General features: G+C 44.5%; 1 protein-coding gene across 11 annotated transcripts in view; it reads left to right on the forward strand.

Annotated features, from left to right (window-relative positions):
* Positions 1-23463, forward strand: part of CACNA1G (calcium voltage-gated channel subunit alpha1 G) — a 138887-nt gene extending 115424 nt beyond the window's left edge. For 9 of the 11 annotated variants that reach the window (XM_065693226.1, XM_065693228.1, XM_065693227.1 and 6 more), the window contains 10 exons: positions 272-423; positions 2822-2931; positions 3950-4083; positions 5239-5309; positions 5593-5671; positions 5750-5871; positions 6772-7083; positions 15747-15936; positions 18490-18659; positions 22360-23463. In XM_065693226.1, the coding sequence (XP_065549298.1) occupies positions 272-423; positions 2822-2931; positions 3950-4083; positions 5239-5309; positions 5593-5671; positions 5750-5871; positions 6772-7083; positions 15747-15936; positions 18490-18659; positions 22360-23211 (2192 nt within the window). In that variant the 3' untranslated portion in view covers positions 23212-23463. Of the gene's footprint in view, positions 1-271; positions 424-2821; positions 2932-3949; positions 4084-5238; positions 5310-5592; positions 5672-5749; positions 5872-6771; positions 7117-9340; positions 9482-12606; positions 12742-15746; positions 15937-18489; positions 18660-22359 lie in introns of all 11 variants that reach the window. The other 2 variants (XM_065693235.1, XM_065693237.1) reach the window with 2 other exon arrangements.
* The last annotated feature ends 829 nt before the right edge of the window (positions 23464-24292 follow it).

The following is a 24292-nucleotide window of genomic DNA, read 5'->3' on the forward strand; positions in this document are numbered from 1 at the left end:
ACCCAGCTCACCTCATCCCTGATGCCGTAAGGCTGAGTATAGTGCATGTCCCACTGAAGATGTTTAATGGATGTAAGATGACGGGAGCCCTGCTGTGTATTAAAAATGGTAACATGCCAGCAAGAAAAAAGGAAATGAAAAAGACAGCATGTTGCTCTAATCAGTCTAGAATTTATCATCCTTGGAGTTGGAAAGTGAGGGGGCATTGACTCCAGAAAGACGCAGAGAAATGACTTGACGTGCCTCTCCGCTCTCCTCCTCCCTGCTGCAGAAGCACAGTGTAAGCCCTACTATTCGGATTACTCCCGCTTCCGTCTCCTGATCCACCAGATGTGCACCAGCCATTACCTGGACTTGTTCATCACCGGAGTGATTGGCCTCAATGTGATCACCATGGCCATGGAGCACTACCAGCAACCAAAGGTACTGGCACAGAGAGGGGGGGGAAGGTCAGAAGGAACATAGCCAGCCATGGGGGGATCTGCTGATGGGCAGAGCTAAGGCCACTTTTGCCTTATGGGGCAAAATGGGGACTTTGGGTCCCCATTCACCATGCTTGACCTATCCTTTTGTTCCATGGAAGATATCCATCCTGCAGCTGGCTTCCAGCTCAAACCATGGCTTTCATTACCTGGATCCCATTTCACCTCTCCCTTCTAGTTAAATGCAAATGGAACTGCTTTGAAAATGAGGATGGGAGCACGATTGGTTTGCTTAGCATAATCCTCATAGAACTCTTTCATTTGATTTAAGTTTTCCAGCAAAAAAATGAAAAGGAGAAAAAGGAAAAATAATAGAACAATTTGTTAGTTTTTTAATTTTTTTTTGCAAAGTTTCTTCTAAATCCCCAGTGTCCCATAGAGCTTGGTTTTCACAGGCACTGAATTCCATGGTGGTCTTTAAAAACCAGTTTAACATATTAGTGCACTGTGTTCCTGGGTCTTTGTCATACTCTGAAAATAAAAACAGCCTGTCCTGGTATGTCAAGTCTCTTGTGCATAAGAATGAAATGGAAATAGCTGCCTTTGCCATATAACTTGTACTTTATTAGCCACTTTCAGCTTGAATAACTGTAGCACACAATAGGAGGAAATATTCTTCAAGACTAGACAGGACTTGAATACTTAATGTAAAAAACAAGTAAGATGGGTAAACGAGGGGAAAAATATCCTGCAGCCTATCGTAAAGAAGCCAAAAAGTGAAAGGGCACAAGCCCAATTTATTTCTTCTGTTCAGGTCACCTTTAAATACTGGAAGGCTCATTGCATGATTCAGTCATTTGGTGATGAAAAAGGTTGTTGGCCAAGGAGCCTGTCCTGGAACCGCTCTAGGGCGTGCGTCTCACCGCAGTCGTTTTGCAGCTACGTTTTCTCTTGTATTATAAAAATGTTGGGCAGGCTTTTGTTTTTAATTTTCTTTAGGAAAATAACACTTTGTCTCTAAGCCTCTGGTATGCAGCATCTGGGTAATAACTCCAAGCTTGGGCTACGCTCAGTTGACAGCACGGTTAGAGCCATGCACGTGCTTGAGAGCCTTGCTGAATCAGAGTCCTGAAGTCGCTCTGGTCTGGGTGACTGGTGGCTGGGATTCTGCAGATACTTGAACGGCTTAAATGTACCAGGGAGCTTTATATCCAAGCTAATGATTGCTTGGCATATTGGTGCTGAAAAGGGTTGGTGGTGGGATACCCTCGGATGGCCTGCGAATGATATCTCAGGTGGAAATGCTGCCCATAGGGAAAAGAGGCTGCAGTGTGTGCAGAGGTGGTTTGAGCAAAGAGCTACTGGGCAAAATCTGCTTTGCCAAATGAATTTGCTGGCAGAGCCCAGGTCCCTGCAGTATGACAGGGAAGCTCATTCAGAGCCATGGCTTCCTTTGGTGGCTGGGCTTGTCATTCTCAGGCAGGTGAGGTGGGTTGTGTCCATGGATGCGTGAAGCTGAACTGTAGCATGCAGGCAAAGTGCACGGCTTAAACCCTTTCTACTCTGGTATCTGCTGCTCGGGGATCAGCAAGTCTTGGATCTGGTCTGAGAGCACTCTGTTGCCACTTCCCAATTCCCTAACAGTGCCCTGGCCACAGTTATTACCATCCCGTTTGCCAGCAGTGAGAAATTATTTATGAGGCCACTCAGGATGCTGCTATCACAGTGCTCCTTCACAAGCAGGACTTTTGGGATGAAATCACCACTGATGTGGCTTAATGTCTGACTGTGAAAGAGTTGTCCCAGCCAGGAGACACCTGTAGTTAATGGCCAGGCTGTGACCTCTGCAGAAGGAAGAGGAAAACCCAAGGCACTCACTCCTGCTGGCATGCCATCCATCTCTCCTGCTCCTTGCCAAAGCTGAAGGTGAGGAGTGAATGACAGACTATCACAAAGAAGCCATTTGGCCAGCACTTTCACGGACACAGCCAGCCCATAGCTCGTGCTGCAGTGCACAAATAAGCAAGTGGGATGAAATTCAGCTCTCTTCTGAAAGCACGAGGGTGTTTTGAGCTGCTGACACCTGCAAATGCAGCAGCTCTTACCACTTGCCCAGGTGATCCTGGCTGGGGCTGAGTTACTGCCCTGGGGTTTGAGTAATGCCATGGGTTTTTGTCAGCCTCTCCTGTGAATGATATCAGCTGGGCTGGGGCCAAGCAGAAATGCAGCTTGTGCACTCCCTGAAGCCCTGGGGCTTTTCTCTGGACATTTATCATTGGAGAGAGACCACAGCTGGAGCCTTTTATCTGTCATTTGGAATTGAGTAACTGGTGAAAGCAGGGCAGGTTTGCAGGCAGCAGATGTTAGTGTCTAACTCGCGTTCTGTGTCCACATCCCAGGTTCTTGATGAAGCCCTGAAGATTTGCAATTACATCTTCACCGTTATCTTTGTCCTGGAGTCTGTTTTCAAGCTCATTGCCTTTGGGTTTCGTCGCTTCTTCCAAGACAGGTAACAAAAGCTCTGTCTTCTTCATGGGGGAAGCAGCAGGAGGTTTCTGGAGACAGCTGCCCAGATTCGGTGTCCTGGATACTGATGCTTTTCCTGGAGCTGTCACTGACACGTGTGGATGCTTTGTAGTGTGACTGGCTGAAACCCGGGTAGGTGGAGGCTTGGGATGTGAGTTGGAGAAAGGATCAGGCATGGCAAGGAGTGTAATTGCACCACTTTGGACCTTGGAAGTGGACAAAATAGGAGTGAGAATCACACCAAGTGGCTGGTTCTCTTCTCACACCAGTTGCATGTCCATATAATCAAGATGACCTTGTGAAGTGACAAAACATATGCCAAGAGAGAGAAGCTGGTCCTGATTTATGCAGAGGCAGATGTGAAGCAGCAGATGAAGTCACTTCTTCTAGATGTTCACTCTCTTACCTCACAAATACAGATTTTATGTCCTTGGTGAATCTTTCTCCTCCCAATTTTGCCTCCTTCAATGCTAATACCAAGAGAGATGGCACCGAGCAGGACTTGACATGATCCCTTCAGCAGACAGGGCACGCTTCCACGCCTCTCCCCACGTTTTGGGTGTTCATGTTGAGATTATGCCTCTCTCTGGTCTGGCCTCAGGGTCTTTCCTTCTCCCAGCATGATTTTTGTTGCATGGGCTGGACATGGAGGGGCTGGTTCTTTCTAGGGCTGAGGTCCATGAGTGTCATGTCTAGAAGTGGCCGGAGAGAAACCACAGCGTCTCCCCTGATGTCTGCAGCCTCAGGGTAGGAAACTGCCAAGCTTTTGTTTCTGCTTCCCCTCAATCAAGAGTATCTCTGGAATTGGCTGATTTTCTAATGAGATGCATTAGTTATAATGATTTCATAACATAACTGCATTTGTATAATACCCTCAGAAAAATGCTGCAGATTCATTTGAGTGCTAGAACCATAGAAATGACTGGAATTTGTGTGAAACAAGCCACCTCCCGTTGCCAGCTTCTTGGTAGATGTTAAACTTCATTTTGTGTTGTCTCCAGATGGAACCAATTAGATCTGGCAATTGTGCTGCTGTCTATCATGGGCATCACTTTGGAAGAGATTGAGGTGAACGCTTCTCTACCGATTAACCCCACTATTATCCGAATCATGAGGGTTCTCAGGATTGCCCGAGGTGAGATAAATAAAACAGAATTAACTTCAGTTTGAGGTGCAGGGAGAGTCAAGCGTTGGGAAACGGTTCTGGGGCACATCCCCATCGCAATGTGCATAGCGCTGGTATCAACAGGCCATAAACAAATAAAACAATGGGGGAAAATACTTGAGAGGAGCCAAAAAACTGAGCCAACTGACCATGTGTTTCTATCTTAAGAGGACCTGAAGGCTGAGAGCTTAGAAATACACGAGAAATAGCTATGGCTGTAATTCCCAGAGATGAACCTGGAAAAAATATGCCAGTCAAATCAAAGTCGCCTCTAATGGGGATTAGAGAACACAAGCTCAAGTACGTTGGCTTTAAAAGACAAGCATCTAATAAATTTAATTTCCTGTGGGACTTTACATCTCACTACTTGGTGACAAAGCATTCCTCATCACTCTGCATCCATCTGTCCCGTCAGACTTGTAACAACACGTACCTGGGTGGGGAAGCCAGCTTCTGCAGGGCCTGAGTTTTCAGAACAGGATGGGCCAAATGCTGAAGATGTACAATGTGAGCGCTCAGGCCCTTAATAAAGTACTCTCAGGCCCTCCTGAAGGGCAGTGTTGTGCTGTAAGGCATAATTGCTCTGATTGCAGCCTTCATCTAAGCAAAGGAACTGGAGGAGAAACGAAATGCTGCTGTTTCTCAAAGTGGGGGAAAAGAGTGGTTTTCAGTGCATTGCATCCCTTTCAGAATTAAAAGTACACATGGATTCCAATTGGAAAGGCAACCTTCTGGAAGAGATGTGTAAATCAGTGAATCATGTATGAAAATGGGTAACCTATGGAAATGGGAAAGTAGTCCCAGGGCTGGGAAAGTAACTGCTCATAATAACTGGAGGAAGAAGATGGGTCCAACACAGATAACGCGAGGAAGGGAAAAGCCAGGGAGAACGATAACGCTTTCTCCACATCTCAGGCTAGGTGATGCTGCTATTCATGGGGTTTTGATAGTATCCAAGCAACCAGGAGCGATGTAAAAAGGCCAAGGATGATAGCAGCTAATGGAGAAGAGTTGACATGATTTCACATTTCTCTTCCTATAATCTGTGGCTCCTGGGAGAGGGACTGAGTTTGTGCCTCCGTGCTAACACTGCCGTTACCGTATTTCCCAACGTGTTTTCCGCAGTGCTGAAGCTGCTGAAGATGGCTGTAGGGATGAGAGCCCTGCTGGACACCGTGATGCAAGCACTGCCCCAGGTAACCCACTGCCATATCAAACCACATCTCCTCTGGCCAGAGCTAATTTCCTATTGCAGAGGAATGCGAATCATTTTGTCTTTACTGTCATTAGAGAATCACATTTCCCTTCCGAAGCACAATCTGAGATACAGTCCTCACATTGAGGTCATTTTTCCCCTGAAGCAATTTAAGTTTTGGATTAAAGAATGCAGCAGGAAACAGGTCTGGAACAAAAAATCAATGAATGTTCTTTTTTTTCTTTTGTGTTTCCCCCCCTCCCTGTTTCTTTTTCTCTTTCCAGGTGGGGAATCTGGGTCTTCTCTTCATGTTGTTGTTTTTCATATTTGCAGCTCTTGGAGTGGAGCTGTTTGGAGACCTTGGTGAGTCTTCCCGTGCCGGTGGAAGGGGTGGGTGAGGTGTGTGAATGGGGGGTCTCATGGCTGTGCTTGGTCCCACAGAGTGTGATGACACGCATCCCTGCGAGGGGCTGGGACGGCATGCCACATTCCGGAACTTTGGGATGGCTTTTCTGACCCTCTTCCGAGTATCCACCGGAGACAACTGGAATGGGATAATGAAGGTAAGACACCCAAGGAAAATGAATACTGCCTATAACTGCTTCATTAGAAGTTGACCACTCTGCTCCAGACTGGTACCAGTACTCAAGCAGGACACTCCTGCAACGATCTGGACTGTCTATCCGTGCACTGGGTAAAGCCTCTAACATTTCTGTCCCAGCCATGCCATGTCTATGATTGCAGGCTCTTAGCGTGCTCCGTATATTCCCTTTTTTACCCTGAGAGAGCAATTCAAAAAGAAGGGAGAAAAAGAAAGCAACTTATCTCAAGTGGCACAAATTCAGCTCAGTAACATGCATTGGTTTCATTTTTTACCTTTATCGGTATTACTTTGGTGTTTTTGTTTCTGGGAAAACCCATGTATCTGAGAGAGAGTCTTTCTTAGGGAACATCCATAAAGGCATGTTATTGTGAAGAAATCTGGTCTATGAGAACTAGGGTGCTAGCCACCCTTCAGGAATCACTTCTTTGTTCATTTCTGGCCTGTGGTATATGTTAGGTGACCAAACACTTAATGATGGGGTGTGAACTTGAGGAATGAGTGTCTGCAGGCTCAGCTGCTCTGGGATACTTGGTGGGTTGTAGCTTTGCCCTGGATCTGTCTGCCACACCTGAGTATTTTTTGTCTAACCTGGTAAAACAGCCTTTCCTTTAGGAGCAGCAGGGTATAGATGTCTGTTGTCACACGCATCGCGAACAATTGTGTCTGAGTCTGCTTGTGGTGACTAACACAGAAACAAGGTTTTAATGGCATGTGTTTTGCTATTCTAGACATGAAATTTGACCAATCTTCTCAGTTCTCTTCATCAAGAGAGAACCCATTGCAGCCAGATGACCAGATGCAGATGAGGTCCATACTGGAACCTCTTCACATCCCTCCATCACTTCCCCCTTGTTTCTAGGACACGCTGCGAGACTGTGACCAGGAGTCTACTTGTTACAACACCGTCATTTCACCCATCTACTTCGTCTCCTTCGTGCTGACGGCCCAGTTTGTCCTGGTGAATGTGGTGATTGCTGTGCTTATGAAGCACTTGGAGGAGAGCAACAAGGAGGCAAAGGAGGAGGCAGAACTGGAAGCAGAGCTGGAGATGGAAATGAAGACAATCACCCCCGGCCAACACAGCCCCTCGGACATCTTTGCATGGACAGGCAGTGCTGGTGGAGAGAGAGCTGAGAGCCCCCAAGGATGTACCAATCCCATGCAAATCAAGGTAGATTCTCAGCTCCCATTAGTTTACCCTACAGTGAGAATCTCAGTTGGAGGGTGAAGAGGGCTTGACCTGCATATCTGCTAGGACAAGACATGCACGAGTCAGTGGAAGGAGCGAGTGAACTGTACGTCCAGGGCTTGTATTCCTCACTGTCTGCTCACTGACTGTTGCGTGGTGTGGGAATTGAAGCTCCAGGTCCAGCCCACCTTGACGCATCTGTTTGGAGGTAGAGAGCTTTGCAATTAGTTCTGGAGGTGTGCCCCAGCTGCCAAGTTCAGAGCTAGCTCCAAGTTTGCTCTAATCCAGAGTCTGGGCTAGGTCCTTTGTGATAGCATAAGTCACGAGCATAATGTGTTTGCTTTTCTAATGCAGAGTGTGAACCACAACATAAAAGAGGAACAAAACTTGGCTAATCTTTGCTTAAGTATTAAATTTGTTTTATGTAACCTCAATTTAAAATCCATCCCCACTGTCAAGCTTGTAAGAAAAGATTATTTTAACAATAGAATAATCCAGGGGGGACTCAAACCTGAGCTCACCAGAACTGGTGGCAAAACTCCCACCAGCAGGAACAGCGCCAGAGCAGGGCTGTGATGTGGTAGCTGCTACCAGCTGCAATAAGTCTCTCTAAAGCACAGTTTCTGGATGAAGACTCAGTTTGAGGAATGAGAGGGGTGAGGTCAAGACCCAGACAGGTCCTTCCGGAGGGAATGGAACTGGAATTACACAAGAAAAATGGTCCAGCTTTTTGTTTTAGGCTTAGCTGATTGCAAATCGGGTTAAACTCTACACAGACTCCATTAGCTTTTATTACATCATGATTTCACAACGGCATGTCTTGGCCTCTGCCTGGGGTGGACTAATGAGTATTCTAATGCATGAAAAACTCATTTATGCTCTTTAGTCCAAGGGTGGAAGAGAGTAAATCCCTGCTTAAGCTTTGTTTCACATTCCTAAGCTACTGGAAATTTCTGGTGCCATTAGGAGTCACTGAAGTCTGAGATGGAGGCCAAAGCTGCTCTTTGGCACAGGAAAAAGGAGTTCAGGGCAATATGGGGAAATCCAGATTCACCACGTCCTCTAGGAAGAAACATCATGACCCAGCTGTGGTTGCACATGTCGAGCTGGCAAGCTGTCTTCGGCACTGTTGTCTTGCATCAGTACGCACACTGGCAAAAAGAGAAATAGCAAAATTGCAGGGCAAATCAGAGGAAAGGATGCCCTCAGCTCTTCAGGCTGTTAAACCTGCCCTCTCTGAAGGTGGCTTTGGAAAGGGTTTATTCCAGTCATAATCTCCAGAGTGTGATTCACTCAAAAAAGAAACCTCAAAAACCTCCAGATTTTATTCTGTTTGATCTCCCAGCCAAAATCTTCAGGACAAATCTGATGCTTGAGCACGAGAGCAGAGGAATACAATTCCCAGGACATGACCCTGCAAGGATATGTGGTCAGCATGCTTCTTTGCTTGCCTATTCCCCAGGATTTTTGCACCATGTGCTGTTTGACTGTAATGATGGTCCTCATTCCATTGTATGCAGTAGGCATTCCCTATGTGAAAAGTGCAATCCTTAAATTGCTCCCATGCTGCCTGCAAAAGCCAGACCTGCTCTGTATCACCTCCTATGTCTGTGCTGTGGCGAGCTGGTTTGAAGTTGGCCAGGACAACTGAGGCACCTCAACCCATGTCTGGCACATGAATTAGTCGCCTGATGTTTGTCCATCCTGATCAGCTGCATCTTTCATGGAGAGGATGCTCTGCAGCTTTCATGGAGAGGATGCTCATCTTCTCTTCAAGTCAGGTTATTCTAATTGATGTGCCCTCTGGATATGGATTTAGGTCTCAAGTATTGGGTCATACAGCTCAGAAATGTGGACAATGGGTATAGAAACTTTACAGCTGTAGTGTTCACAGCACAAAGTACCAAGATGCTCCTCTACCAGCTCCTTTGTATAGCTCAGATCAGTAACTGGCCATGTTTGCAGAGACCAAGAGCTGTCCCCAGGAGGGTCTGAGAAAGCTGTCACTGCTCACCATGATATTACTGCACTGTTCTCTCTCCTCTCCTGCCTCACCTCTCCTGTTGTTTCTGTTCCTGCTGTTCACCCCTGTCTTTCCCACCCCTTCTCTTACTCCATTTCTCCCCCCTTTTGTTTGTTGGGTTTTGTACACTGTCCTTTTTCTGCCTCTGTCCCTCGCCTTTTTCCTCTCTTTTTGGCTTGCTCTCTCCTTCTGCATGTTATACACCACCCCTCCTAGGAAAGGCACTTGTTTGATACCATATCACTGCTGATCCAGGGATCTCTGGAAGGAGAGCTGAAGCTGATGGACAACCTGTCAGGCTCTGTGTACCATCATTATGCCCTCCCAGCTCCCGAATATTACAACTCTGAGAACCAGGTTAATATTCCTAATTTCCTGCAAAGTTTCCATCCAAACTCAATGTGACTGAGACCTTTAGTAGAGAGTTAATGTTCTTTATGCAATGTAGTCACAGGGATGTAGAAGCATAAGTCATTTTGGCTTTTTCTGTGGGAGTCGAGATAATGTCTTGGTTAATGATGTTGTATATCAATATAAGAGGAAAAGTACAGGCTCCAAGTCTCCCTCTCCGACACAGTAAGAAGTTTTGCATTGGGATTTACTGTTCAGGAGTGTTGTAGGGAAAATATGCAAGATCCTTTCTTCATCCTTCAGTGGGGTTCTTGTATTTGGCTTTTTGTTCCCAACCAGGGCTTCACAGCAATGGCAGGACATGTCTGCAGAGCCTGAAGTATGGTGTGAGGTTTCCCTAGAGCAGAGCCTGAGCGGGTGGGGAACGTAAAATGCTCTTTACATTTTGTGCCTACTTACACTGCATGAAAATCCAGTTTCAAATGATTTTCTTAAAGAGGCTTTTTGCAAGTGGGTCATTGTAAACTAGATCCCCATCTCTGATCTAAACTGACTTTAGAAGGCGATGCAGCCCTTAATGATGTACTTAAGTAATGGTGTGCTCCAGTGCTTTCTTGAGCAGGGGCTGTAATGCTTGCTTGAAATTAGTTCATTTACTTCTCAGGATAAAATACCTACTTTCTCAAGCATGTTATTCTTTAGAGCAAATATTTTCCCTAAATCTCAGCAGTAACCATAATAATAATTCAGACATACCTAGTTTTCCCTGCAGTTGGAATTGAGCAAATTCCATATTCCTTCATATATTTATTTTTTTTCCCCTCCCTTTCTGGCTAAAAATAGCAGTTTTCATGTTAAATTGGTGTTGCTTATTTATGAGCTCACTGACACTAAATTATCCAGCTCAGTGGTTCATTTAGAGGAAAGGAACAAGCTCAGGTAAAATGAAATCCTACTGCAGGTATTTATATAGCAGGATAACGTCTCCCTCTGATTGCCGTGTATCGCTTTCCAGATGGAGGTCTATTAAGCTATAGAGGAAGTGGTTGCCTCTAAGAACTAAGAGGAATAGAGACAGTAGCTTTGGCAGGGAAGGCAGAGGGTCAGTGCTGAACTCAGTGAGAGCTGTTTGGAAATCTGTTGTCCCAACAGTTTTCAACGGGAAGTGCTGCTGCAGAAAGAAAAAAAGGGGGGTTGACATTTTTGTAATGAAAAAAAACGTAACGTTCCAGTTTGGCTTTTTCTGTCAAAATTCAAGCTTGAGGGTCTTTACCACCCCCCCCCCCCATAATTAAAACCTGTATAAATCTGTTGAACATTCCCAACAAAATGTTTTGACGGCTTCAAACTCAATTTCAGGAGCGCGGAGGCTGAAGGGGGAATTTGATGTTTTGTTTACATTTTGGCTTTCCTGTTCACACCATTTGTCATGTTCTGAGGCAAGTCAGGAATGCAGAGCAGCGCTGGGACTTGCTGAAAGATACCTGATTAATAGCAGCTCCAGCAGAGCGGCTCCGTGAGGCAGGAGCTGTCGGTGTCCACCAGGCTTTAGCACAGCCTTTCCCTGCACGCCTGGGCACCGACTGGTGCCTTCCCATCAGGGATCACTGTCCTTGTGCTGGCAGCTTCTGCAGTGATGCCTTTTTTGGGGAGCCTTATGTGAAATCAGGAGCTCCTTCAAAGCATCTCTCTTATCCACTGCCAGCAGATGACTGTGTTAGAGGAGATATCAAACCCAAGGTTAGATGAGAGGAGCCCGACCCTCTTACCATAACTGAAGTTTTGAGTCTCTCAGGGTTCACTCATCACTGGGTTTATTTCACCCTACCGATGCCATTTCTAAGAGTGAGGAAATCCAGCCCTTTGACAGCTTCAGTGCAACAGATCTGGGCCTCTGTGGTTTCTCTTGGAAGATATATTGTTGTTGAAAGACTTTTCAAGCATAGAGGATAGGGAAAGAAATGCACAGTGAGAAGTGAAAGGAAGCACCTGGAACTTGTCCAGATTGGCCACGTCCGTAGGACACCTGATGAAATGCTGCCTCAGTGCCCTGGACACCAGCCTTGGACACATACCCAGGGTGGGATTTGGAGGGGGCTGAGCCTGCATTTGAGGGCAAACACCCCTCTTTGCAGTGCCTGGCAGCAGGGATGCTGCTCAAGGGGGAGGTGCTGCAGTCTCCTTTTTCCCTCTCCAAAAACCACAAGTGATGTTTCATATTTCCTATGTAAAGAGCTCTGTGTCTAGGGACAGGGCTTCATCAGCATTTTGATAAAGATTTTTTATCAGCTATTTGAATGCCTTCAGCAGGGATGCGTTCATGCAAGACACATCGGTATAGGGTTTGCTCATAGCTGGAGGAGGCTGGTGGGGCCAGGGCTGGGGCGGCATTTGGGAGGCTGAAAGATGCAGGCAGTTCTTTTAGTAGGACAGTTATTGGTGCTTACCCAGGCACTGGAGGCTATTTAGCAGACCGAAACCCACTGGAGGCACCAGGAAGGCATTTGCTGACTGAAATCAAGCCTTAAGTTTCTCCCTGTCCCTGTTTAGCCATTAGGAACTTAATTATGGTCCCATCTGCCTCTTGGGGAGAGGGATGTCTCTATGCCCTCTTTAGAGTGCAGGGAAGGGCATGCTCTGTACCCCACCTGCAAAATGATTTTGGGGGATCTTTGTGGACTCAATTGGATTAGCCCAGCAGCCAAGAGAACAGTGTGGTTATCAGGTAGGAACAACTTCAGAGAAGTCCGAAGATCTTGAAGCCTCTTGTATTTGATTATAGCCAAGAGGATAAATCTCTCTTTATAACAAATAAAGTTATTTCTGGTTCTTCATCTAGACAGGAGAACAGCAAAATACAATGCTAGCATTAGTGTATGGTTTTAAACTCCCTCTCAGATCATTGGTGAGCATTTAAGTATGAATGTCCCGCTCTTCTATATTTCATTCCTTTGTTATATTTCATTTCTTTAACGTTCTGTCCCTAGTAACAATGTGCATGATGTAGCTTCTCCCACTGCAGGCTTATTGCTCTATGTCTAGAAGTATGTAGATTATGATACCTTTTGTTTTCTTTCTTTTCCAAAAGATTTGTGTCCTGGTTTCTTATGTTTAATCATTTCTCCCTTTAGATCCCTCTAGCTGAGATGGAGGCTCTGTCTCTGACGTCAGATATTCTCTCTGAAAAGTCCTGGTCCTTAGCTCTGACGGATGACTCTTTTCCTGATGATACTAACACACACTTACTTAATGCTCTGGAAAGCAATGTACATACACTGGTCGCTGTATAGTCTGATGTTTACAGGGTTCGAAATACTGCTTCCACCTCTCTACACCTGCCTAATGGCATTTTCCATCCAAGCCCGTTTCCAAATAGCACCAACCTTCCCCCTGAACAGGACGTTGTCCTTAATGCCATTAGGTCCTGGGTTGTTATCGCTCTTGTCCACAGACTTGGCTCCCTGTGAGGAACAAGTAGTTATTTCTATTTTTCCTTTGGTGTCTTATGTAAAAACAGTGTGTTTTGGACAAGCCAAATAAATAGTGAAAAAATGCTTTGGAAAGCAACAAGGTTGAAATTTCCTCCCCATCTGAAACAAATCAGTGATGCTGTGTGGAAGCGACACCCACGAGCTAATGGCTCGTGTCCTCTGCTGAGGGATCATCTCCAACCCTTTGGTTAGTACTGGATTTTTGTCTTTATGAGCACAGGCACCACAAGGCTTTTTGTGTGATTGGTGCCAGACTGTTTGTTTTACAAATATCAGATGGGGATCTCTCCGAGATGCTGCTTGTTTTGGGAATTCTTACTAGCAGCCATCAAGCCAAAAAGCCAAAACAATGTTTGGACTCCTCTGTGTCTTTTTGAATGAAATAACCAGTATTTTGAACCCTGCCTTAACCATCTCCTCTTTGAAACATTAGACATTTTTAGCTGTGTAGCAGTCAAGTGCTTTTTTTCTGCTGTACAACAGACATAACTCCTTCTCCAGCATTTTTGGATCATTCTTGTTTTCTTTGTTGTTGTTCATGTACTTGCCTTTGGATGTTTGTGTTGTTGATAAATTTCCTACCATCCGAGTCGACTGCCATCCTAATAGCACTTATTTGGGAAACACCTCTTAAACCGTGACAATATTTCCCATCATGCTTCATGGCATCACGTGCCAAAGATTTTGTGAGCTACGTTTAACACTTGTATGGGCCTTTTGGCTTCAAAATCAGTTAGTCTGGAGAGCTGGGCTGCGATTAGACAAATCTCTTTGACAGCACAGCAGTCCCAAGGGTATAACTGAGAGGGATGGTTTCTCTCCATAAAATGAAATGCAAATCCAGGTTGAACAAAGTGTTCTGTGGATTTGTGTCAATACCAACAAAGTCAAAACAATTTCCCAAACTCCTGAAACGCTGCAAGTTTTTATTGAGATCTTTTCTAAATGCAGCATTTTTACACTTCGTGTAGACACAGCTTTAGTTGAAAACTCTCTCAGAATGTTTTGTTTGACTCAAAATAGATTCGGGTTGGGATCTGGGGGGGGGTTAATTCGTGGAAAACTCAGATTTGGTTTTCAGTCAAGCCAAAACAATGTGTTTTTCAAACCTAGCAGTGAACCAAACAGTCATGTGCTTCCGCTGCTCTGTTTGTGAGCTGGGCTCACAAGGCCATTCTGCAGCCATTGGTTTTCATGGAGTTCACTCATGAGATTTCCCTCGAGATCATCAGAAAGTGGAAACGAGCCCGCTGTGGTATTGGATCCTGTCAATGAACCTAAAGGTTCATTAAAGGTTGGGTTTGGGTAGGATCTCAAAGCCAAATACTTGTGTTCAGATCCAAATGGTTTTGAATTTGAAACCTCAGGTTTTGGGCCATCTTTGCTTTAAGCAAAATAATGTGAAAGCTGAATAGCATAAACATGCTGCTCAGAAGAGGAAGGCAGGGAGGAACAGAGACGTTCCAAGAGCCCACGTCTCAGCTTTAGCAGCACAGGTTTCTTTCTCCTTCCCTGTGCTGTATCAGGAGACTGCAGTCTCTCTTATCTAGGCTGTATCCAAGCTATATCCAAATCAGCAGGTTCCTGAGGACTGAAACTAATGCTGCATGACAGTTCAGATCCATTTCCTCCACTAAATTTACAACGGTGGTTTTCCTTTATTTTCCTTTTCTTTATTCCTCATAAGTTTTTTCCTTTTTGTAATTCCTTTTTATCTCATCGTGTTTCTTGTGCAAACAAAAGGCCAGGGTGAAATTTTGTTTTTATGACTGAAGGATAAAATTGGGGAAAAAAAAAACCTCAGTGTTGATTTCAGGAAACCTGTAATGCACTGAGAGCAGGGAAGATTTCTCAGAAAATAAGATTTAAAGTTCCCCAAAACTGATCAGCAATATACTGTATCAGACTACAGTGTCACATCTTATTTCTGTGTTTTTCAATGGAGACCTTTTAAAGATGAAATAATTCTTTCATTAGAAGCACCCAGGGAAGCTGACTTTGCTTCCATTTTTGCTCATACTGTCCAACAAAATAACGCCCAAGAACATTTGTGGGATGGAGATATTTCCTTATGATATCAGACCCAAATCCACTTCATTCGATACTGGCTTTGGAGCTGCCCATTCTAAGAGACTCTTTGGCTGTAAAAGCTCCACAGCCAACATATATACAATAACCCTTGCTTGTATTAGATCCCCTCTAATTAGAGAATGGCTTTAACCCTGAAGCAGTAGGTTTAGATATCCCTTTCAATAAAATGGGTTTAGTTACTCATTATGTGAGAAGGAAAACCAATAAAACTGTGCTGGGAGCCGGACTAGAGAGTATTTTCTGTAAACTGGTTCCTGCATTTGGTTTTGTTTTCTTTTCTCTTATTGTTAGAAGAGGAAACTCCTCACCTTTGCAAAAGTCTGACTTGCTGATGAGGGCACATAGAAAGAGCTTTACTTTTATTGCAGAGGATCAAAGTTATGCAAAGCATGTGACCTTTGTTGGCCTTGAGGCATGATGCCTTCATTGCATACCCCTGAAATAGTCATGGTTTATTACTACAGTGTTGCTTCCTCTGTTTTCGTGGTTCATTCTGTGTGACAATTTATTGACAATACAAAATGAGGGGTAGAGCTTCCTGGTAGATCCATTCGTGCAACCTGTACATACTGACGATGTGCATGCCCATCGTGCCATACTGATTGCAATGGCTGTCGCTAGCGTTTCTGGGCACTTCTCCTCTCCCCATCCCATCACGTCTTCCTTCCTCACTGTGCCTTTCCCCATAGGCTGATCTCCGCTCCAAAGATGACACGCTGACCCTGTCTCCCAGCAAGGACCTGCTGAGTGTGAGGAAGCCTTCGGTGGGGCGCACACACTCTTTGCCAAATGACAGCTACATGTTCCAGCCGCCGTACTCCAGCCCCTGTCCTGCTTCCCTGGGTGAGAGGAATCCGGCACACCACAAGTCCCAATCAGGTACGTGTCTGCCAGCTGGGACAGGAACAGGATTTTCCGATACAAAGCACTAGCTGGGATTTTCCAAGCTATTCAGTAGGAGGCAGCAAATTGCCATTGGCTGTTGGCCATTGCCATTGGTTTCCAATGAGCTGTTGGTGTCCAGATCTGTGGAATGGCTTTGCAAAGACCCTCCACAACTTGCAAAGTCCAGGTTGTTAAAGATAACTCCTTTCCTCTGACCTTTTTATTTGGCAATGTGACAGTGAGCAGTTGCCCTGGCTCCATGCTTATCATCCCCCTGTCTTGTTCCCTGAAGGTTGCAGTCCTTACAGCCTGGGCTCCATCCATCTCAGCTACCTATGTTAAGCTAGCTATGGCCCCAGAGCAGAAATCCCAGCAGAAAGATATTTCCTCATGTCAGTTGTTTTTTGCAACAGTACCTATTCTTGCAGGTTTTGAAAGTTCTATATGGGAACATCTGTGAAATATGGGGAAATGGTGTCTCTAAATGCCTGCAAAATGAACATAAATGTGCTGAATTGAGAGAGATCTCAGTGTGAGATGAATGGAAAATAAGAGTGCAGAATTGTCCTTCCCAGTGTGCGTGGCTGAGATATACACTTTACAGCTAAATTTGGAGATATTCTTAGATACAGTGTACTGCAGATACCAAAGGCTCACTGTCTTCGTGCACCTCTGTACCTGTACTTGCAGGTGCCTCCTGGTGCTTATCAATGTGCTTTCATTTACTCTAATTTCTAGGGGTTACCTTCTGCTGGTAAATGAATGGAGCTGTCTTTAATTCTTCTGTACACACCATCAGTTTAGACATTTGTCACAGATAAGACAGAGGAGTTTTTACAAGTATTGCCATTTGAAAGCCTCTAAAGCAGAACATAATTTCAGCACTGTTCGGAATGGGAGGAGATTTGAATAGATTAGAAATAAGATGTTGAAATTTGCATAGTAATAAGAATCTGGATGAATAGCGACTGTTGAACAGCAGCAAAAATGTGGACACAGTGGAGGAAGATGAATCTGGAGTTGTGAGAAATCACTGCCATACCACAGGATTTTCAAGGTCAAGAGCTGTCCTTTCAAGAACCTGTTTGCACATAATGCAAACTGTGCAGCTAAAAGCCTGGTCAAATCCCACTGAGCCAATAGCAAGGCTCCCATTGCCTTCAGTGGAGCCAGAATTCATGATTCTCTGTAACAGCTGAGAAATTCCTCATAGTTATAATCCCAGAGAATCCCAAAAGAATCCTGTTTGTTACAGAGGGAGTTTCCAGTGCTTCGTTTTTGACCCTTAATTCAGATGCATTTGTTCTGTCTTCAACAAAAACATCAACTTGACCAAAATCGGTAATTTCTGAGTCCCTTCTTTCTTCAAGATGAATAGCCCCTTCTGACAGCCCTGGCTTGGGGAGGGCAGGCATTGCACCCTTATAAATCCACAGGAAAAACCATTCCACTGGGATGCAGGAGAAGTGTTTTGTGAAGGTGATGTCTTGTTCACAACCACGTTAAGCAATTAAAGCGTTTGCCTTTTTCTCCTGCTGCTGAAATTCCAATCGTCTTAAGCAGGCCAAAGTGCTCAGAGATGGGTAAGGTGCCCAAATCTTGGTGTACGCATCTTTGTCCTGTTCCACCTCCAATGTCACTGCTTTTCAGGGCGGCGGAAGTCACCCCTACCTGTTTACAGTTTGTAATATTATAAAGTGCTGTGAAGATTGCAAGAGGTGCCAGGTGCCTCTGATAAATCACCCTCGTCACCCAACTAAGCCATCATATTTCAAGCTGAGAAAGGTTTTGTTGTCAGAAACACTGGCACTTGCAGGAGATATTTGTTTGAATACTCCTTCGTTATGGGGCTGTTGTTCTGGGAAAGATTCCAGGACAAACGAGATTCTCTGGGATGCGGTCCAGGTTAAATGAATTGTTTTGAGAAACGTTGAGCCTGTTTTGTGGGGGGAGCATGCCGAGTTTCAAACCTTTTAGAAGAAGTAGCCAGCAACCACAAAGGGTCAGGAAGAGGCTGGGGAGTATGTGCTTCCTTCTCTTGGGATGCTTTGGAGAACTACCCTTGAAAGCTGCCAGGTGCCGTTCCCTTTTCGCTTCATATCCAGTGTGTGCACTGGTTTTGAGATCCCAGTTGTTTGTCTCAAACACTCAGGTATGGAGACATCCTTTTCTGGAGTCTTTCAAAGTCAGATCTTTGTGGTGCTGAGATGTGTGGATGCCTTCAAAGTTATTGGCCCTAAAGCAGGGATGTAGAAGTTGCCAGTCAGGACGAACTTCTAGTTCCTAATCTTCTGTTCTCAACAGGAGCTAGCCCCAGTTTTATCAGGGGAGGATGCCAAGAAAAATGAAATGATAGACACTTTTGGAATAATTTATTAGCAAGTGAGAGCTTTTTCCCAGTCATGGAGAACCAGTTGCAGAATTCAGTGGTTATGCCATGCCTGTCTGGTCCAAGGTGCAGTAGAGCAGTGTTTTGTGAAAGGTCATTGAGATTAGGACACATCCCCAGAGGATCATCGCGTTTCTGTCTCTTCTCCCTCTTGCAAGGTTCCAAGGCATCGGTGCAGTCACAGCCAGCGGACACCAGCTCTCTCCTGCAAATCCCAAAAGACCATTTTCACTACATGAGAGCTCATGACTATTTGGTGAGGGAGAGCAAGCCCCAGGTTTCCCAGCAGGTTCACTCTCCTTCTGCTGAAAGGCTGCTCCGCAGACAGGTAAGCAGACTTACGATCATGAGTGTGCAGAGGTTTTCTATTGTTGCATTTCCAGGTTAACCATGCTTTAAATTCAAGGAGGGATTCACAGAGAAACCTCGGGAGAACTGTAATTCTCCTACAGAAATAACTAAAAGGTTGATGGAGTTCGATCTGAAAGCCATCCAGGAGTCTCCAAAGAACGTGCATGATGAGTATCATCTCCTTTGGCAACGTGCCTAAATGTTCTCCACATTGCTAGCACTTGGTTTTCTTTTTCTTTCAGTCCTCTTCATAAATGCAGCCAAATGCTCCCCAGGGGCTCATTGGGGTTAAGGAACTAATTCTTGACTGCTGTGATTTTCTCAGTGCTTGAAAGGACACAGGGATTGCAAACTCTATTCCAGGTCTCCCTTCCTCTGACTCCTCTGGTTTCTCGAAAGGTGAAAACTCTAAAGGAAGCAGGATGTCTCCTATGAAAAGCCACCACGGAAAGCATGTTTTTTACAGTGAGAATTGAATCTTTTCAATCTCCTGTGTGCTTTTGAAAAGTTTGAGTATACACAGAACAGAACATATTTTATTTTGCAAGCGGTTTCATCTCTGGTTTTTGCCTGGCATTGATTTAAATTCTGATTCAACTGAAGATCTAAGAGATCCAATCAAAGATTCCAGTCTGGTTGATTGGAAGCATAAGTTTAAATTTATCTTTTATAGTAAAATACTTAAACTTCTGTGCTTCACTCTCACATTTTTGAGCATACTTCCTTGTGCAGCTGGATCAGGACCAGAGGCACATCTGATTCCCGAACTGCTTTCTTCGGTAGTTTCATGCCTGATTTTATATACACAAAACAGATCGGTTCTATTTTTTTTCCAAAGCAATTTCTTACCTGCATGAAATATTCCCATTTCTTTAATCTTTTAATCAGCATTGACAAATGAGACAGTTGATTCATTAAGCTCTAAAAAATGAGTGTGAAGTACCAAGGTTAACAATTACATTCGTCTGTAATACTAAATTGACATAAGAAATTCCTAGCATGTATGCCTTTGCACAGGGCCGGGCAGCTACCCCAATCACTGCTAATGGGGAAACTAATTGATGTCACGATTCAAGTTCATAACTGTGCTCTCTTGCTTTCTAATGAATAACAGTCCCTTCCTTTTGAACAGATCTATCTGTAATAAATTACCATGTTAGCCATCTTCCTCAGCCTAATTTTGTTCATATCTTTGAAGGCTGCTTCTTCTCAGCCTTTTCATGTATATGTTAATTTATTCCCCTTCCGCCCCTCTCTGCTCACGCAGTGACATGAGCATGCTCTTGGAATGAGATTTCAGAGAGTAAAAAGCTCTGGGACAGGGAGGAGATATGGTCCACAGGCCAGATAGGTCCCTCTGAAGGTTAGTGAGGTGCTGTCTTGGGCACCCTCCCAGGTAGCAGGGAGCTCCTACAGTGGCTAATGGGAGCATTAAGGTTGTTCCTGGCAACAGAGCAGTATTGCTGTTACTGTTAATTGCAGTCTAGATAGCCAGACACTGTGGAACTTAGTCCTTGAAGAAGCAAAATTCCCTTCACTTCTGCTTGCTCAAGTGCTCTCTGCTTGGCTCCTTTTATTGCCACCACTAATTTGTTACTAGCACACCATAATGGCCCGAGCTAGCAAAGCATTTTGGTTTGCAGTACCCATTTTTCCTTATTGTTACATATATTGCATGTAATTCTGATTTCTTTTCTTTCTTTTCTTTCTTTCCTTTCCCCTTCACCCCCCTCTCTCCTTTCCTAAATCTGTGTATAGATAAATCTTGTTCACCACATACCTGGTCCGTGCACTTTCCTCCATCATTAAAACCTGTGTGCTTAACCTCCCTTTCCCTCCAGAGTGCTGGAGAGTGAACAACATCCCCACAGTAATGTGCAGTTTAGACTCCGGAATGTTTGACAATTAGCGATGCACTCACAGATGAAGATGAGGGGATTGGATGCTCTGAGAGAACAGCCCCTGCTGAGGAACACGCTCCTTGGCAGTGCATTGCACAAAGGCTTTTTCTCCAAGGGAATGCTACCTGAAATTGAAACGATATTGATTTTCTGGTTCCAGGACTGTGTATCCAAGGTGTAGTCCACTCCAAGCTGTGGCTACTACAGGTGTACAGCCCAGTGGGATGGCAGAGGGTCCTTTTATTTTGAAACAAACCCGTAACACATTTGTACAAACAGTTACTCCTAACAGCTACCAAAGATGCTGGTATTGTAGGGAAAGAAAGAGCTGGTGGTGACTAACACTGTCGTTCTGTGCAACACAGGTTGGTGTAGAAGCAAAAGTAATGGCAATAATTACTTTTTGCTTCTGTATTCTACTATTTTTGTGTGGTCTGTGTCTCTTCTTAGGACATGAACATGATTTCCTCTCGCAAACACTCACTATAAAACTATTGGCATTGAGGAGACCAGAATTAGCTCCACTCGTGACTGTGGTTAGTTGCCAGGATTATGCTCTAAAATTCTAACTGGAAAGGATTCACCAGCATTGGACAAACTGGTTTGCCATATTAAATATTCTCACTGATGACAAAGGGAGCCCAATGTGTGGATACAGCAATAGACTCGTGATTCTGCACACACACACATGCGTACTGCAGCTGATGAGCGTTTTGCCTCAATAGAGATCATTTGGCTCATATGATCCTTGCGGGACAATTTTTATCTAAATTCTAATATCATTTTGGGGAGATTTGTCACAAAAGTGTTCCTCAGCGTGAGGATTTCCATCTCTTCCACTTTGGTAAAAACTGAGACCAGCTGCACACATTTACTCATTTCTCTGGGAAGTTTTTAATATTTAAGATCATTTAAGAGACTTCTCAAACTGAGACTCTGCCTTTTAGGGCCAGTTAATGAGGTTGATTTATAAACCCTTTTAACAAGGGATGCAGTGCAGTGAAAAGACAAAACCTTCAAAATTAGCTGTAGGCTCTCTCTGCCAGCAGGCACTGATGCTGCATATGGCTCAAGACAGCCAAGGCAAAATGTGCCTTAGGAAGCCTGAACTTAAGCATCAGAATAAGCTGTTATAATTAGAGGTTATTATTATTGTTAGTCCAGCTTTGGATTCCAGCTTTTCCAGCTCCCCTGCTGTTAAGATGGTGCAGAGTTGTGGCTCCAGCCTGGGGACCAAAGCCAGGGACAGGCTGTTGCTCTGATGCTGGCACAGAGCGTGGTTGCTCTGGCATTGCTGGCTCTGGGGATCCTGCTCCATGCCTGCAGCATCACCTGAGCTAGAGAAGGGAATACACAGGCTCACCTGCACATCTTCCCTCTCCTGCTCATACCTGGGCTGCTGAAATTGTAAAGGGCTTTGCTGTAGACCCTCATCCTTTGCATAACAAGAATGGGTCTCAGTTTGGGCGCAGGCATTCTGGTTTTGCAGCCTTCCATCCTTAGAGGAGAAAACTAAAAGTCAATCGTTTATGAAGACTGAAGGGCCAAATTCTGCTGTTGCTTACACAGGGATAAATACACAGACCTCTGACGCATGGGAATTGCTAGAAGCTATAACACAGGTCATTATAGGAGTCAGTGGGTCTGTGCTGAGGTATCTCAGCAGAGTTGAGTGCCCTATAAATGCTGTGCCTTGCTTGCTACTAACCTATGTTTGGTCTGTCTCTCTCATGTGGCAACACCCCTCCTCCCCAATCCCTTTGCGCCCCGATGCAGATGGCTATCCGGAACGACTCTTTGGACAGCAAGGAAAATCTCCACACTGAGGTGAGTGAACTCTCTGACCCAAATGTCCCCGCTGTGCCCAAGGAGGAGTCATCAGTGGCTCTGAGGCCTTCAGAAGCGAATGAGGCGGCTGCATGGAGCCAGGCAAGCGTTCGTACGCAGCAGCATTCCCACAATCAGTATAATATTTCAAAGCAGGCACCAGCATCGTGTGCTGCTTGTGCAGACTCGTGTCAGGAGACACCTGGAGATTCAGTGGACCAAGAAGTGTCTGAAATAAACAGTTCCTCGGAGCCTTCAGAAACTTGTACAGCCTCGAGTGCCTGTTCAGAGGTTCAGCCTCTCACTCCTAAGAGGAACATAGGCAATACCGGCAACGTGACATTGAAGGACCTGAAGAAGTACCACAGTGTAGACACCCAGGGTCTTCTCAAAAAACCACCCTCTTGGTTGGATGATCAAAGGAGACATTCAATTGAAATTTGTTCGATGGAAAACAGCCCTCAGCACCATTCCACTTCTAGCTCTTCTGGCTTCATAAGTCAGGTGGTAAGTGAAATGGAAGGCTTGCAAGGGACACGGCAGAAGAAAAAACTGAGCCCTCCATGTATATCTATAGATCCACCTGATGGACAGAGCTTGCTACCTAGGGGACCCCACAGCATCTCACCTGCCAGTGGAGACGTTTGCTTGAGACGGCGTGCTCCATCTTGTGAGTCCAAGGATTCCATGGATATAGGGGATTCGTTGCTTCCAGACAGTATGTCAACATCTCCTACCCCAAAGAAAGACTTGTTGACACTTCCTAGCTTTTCCTTTGATCAGACGGAAATGGACCCCTGAGCTACTTTTCTGTTGGTGCCAAATGTTTTCTTCCTTTCATGTAATAGAAAAAGAAAAACCTAAAGAAACTCTGTATTCCAAAATGGCACTGGGTAACAAATTTCCAAAGAAAGATTAAAGAACCAGCTGGTTAAAGAAGTGGTTAACCTATATCACGCTTACTTAAGCATATGTTCTGCTTAGGTAAAAGCAATACAATGTGCAGAATCTATATGTATATTATATTTTATTAAATTAATTGAATCTAGTATTGCGGGATGTAGTACATTTTGTGACTAAAGACTCATTTAATTTTCTTCTATTTTATGTATCTCAGAATATTTCTGAGATAAAGTTGGTTTTTATGAGTATTTTAACCTAAACAAACAAAAAAATATATATTTAATCCCTTCTCTTTTTTGGTTTTGTTTTGTTTGGGTTCTGTTTTGTTTTGCAAAGCACAAAATGTAGCAAATTAGTGCATTACAGAGGAAATGTATCCCACAGTCAGCAGTAAATAAGGATTATTTAATGTAATTTATTTTTCCCCTTGGACTCCAATGATATTCTGGGGAGACGATTTTTTGGGTAGTGTAGAAATGCAGTGGCAATTTTTTAACAGAATAATATTCCAATCTTGCATAAAATGAACATCCAGTGTGAAAGCAAATGCATAAACCCAGGAAGGTCCAACGTGCGGATAGATGCCTGAAGACGGTGAATGTAGAGCCATTTAACCGTACACCATACTGAGTCACTAAAGGATATTTAGATCATGACTCACAAACCCATGTCAATGGCTAATTTTCATACCTTCCCAGGAAATTGAGGCAGCAGAACCCTGTGGTCGCTCCTGAGGTGTTTTTCCAGTGTCTCCAAGACAGACTATTCCTTTTGCTGAGTTTTACACCTCTATAAACCCACTGTTTGCAGTGGAGCTACTCCTTTCCATGCCCATGAGGAAAGGAGGGTAGAGCCATATTTAAGATCTGGTGGGTGAATTCAGTGCAGACATGACACAACAGTGGGCGTAAGCACATGTTTAAAGTTAAGCTCTTGCTTAAACTGCCTTGAGGTTGGTTCATATTTAAGTAGTTCTTGA

The sequence above is a fragment of the Lathamus discolor genome, chromosome 13, assembly GCF_037157495.1.
Source record: "Lathamus discolor isolate bLatDis1 chromosome 13, bLatDis1.hap1, whole genome shotgun sequence".
Classification (NCBI taxonomy): Eukaryota; Metazoa; Chordata; class Aves; order Psittaciformes; family Psittacidae; genus Lathamus; species Lathamus discolor.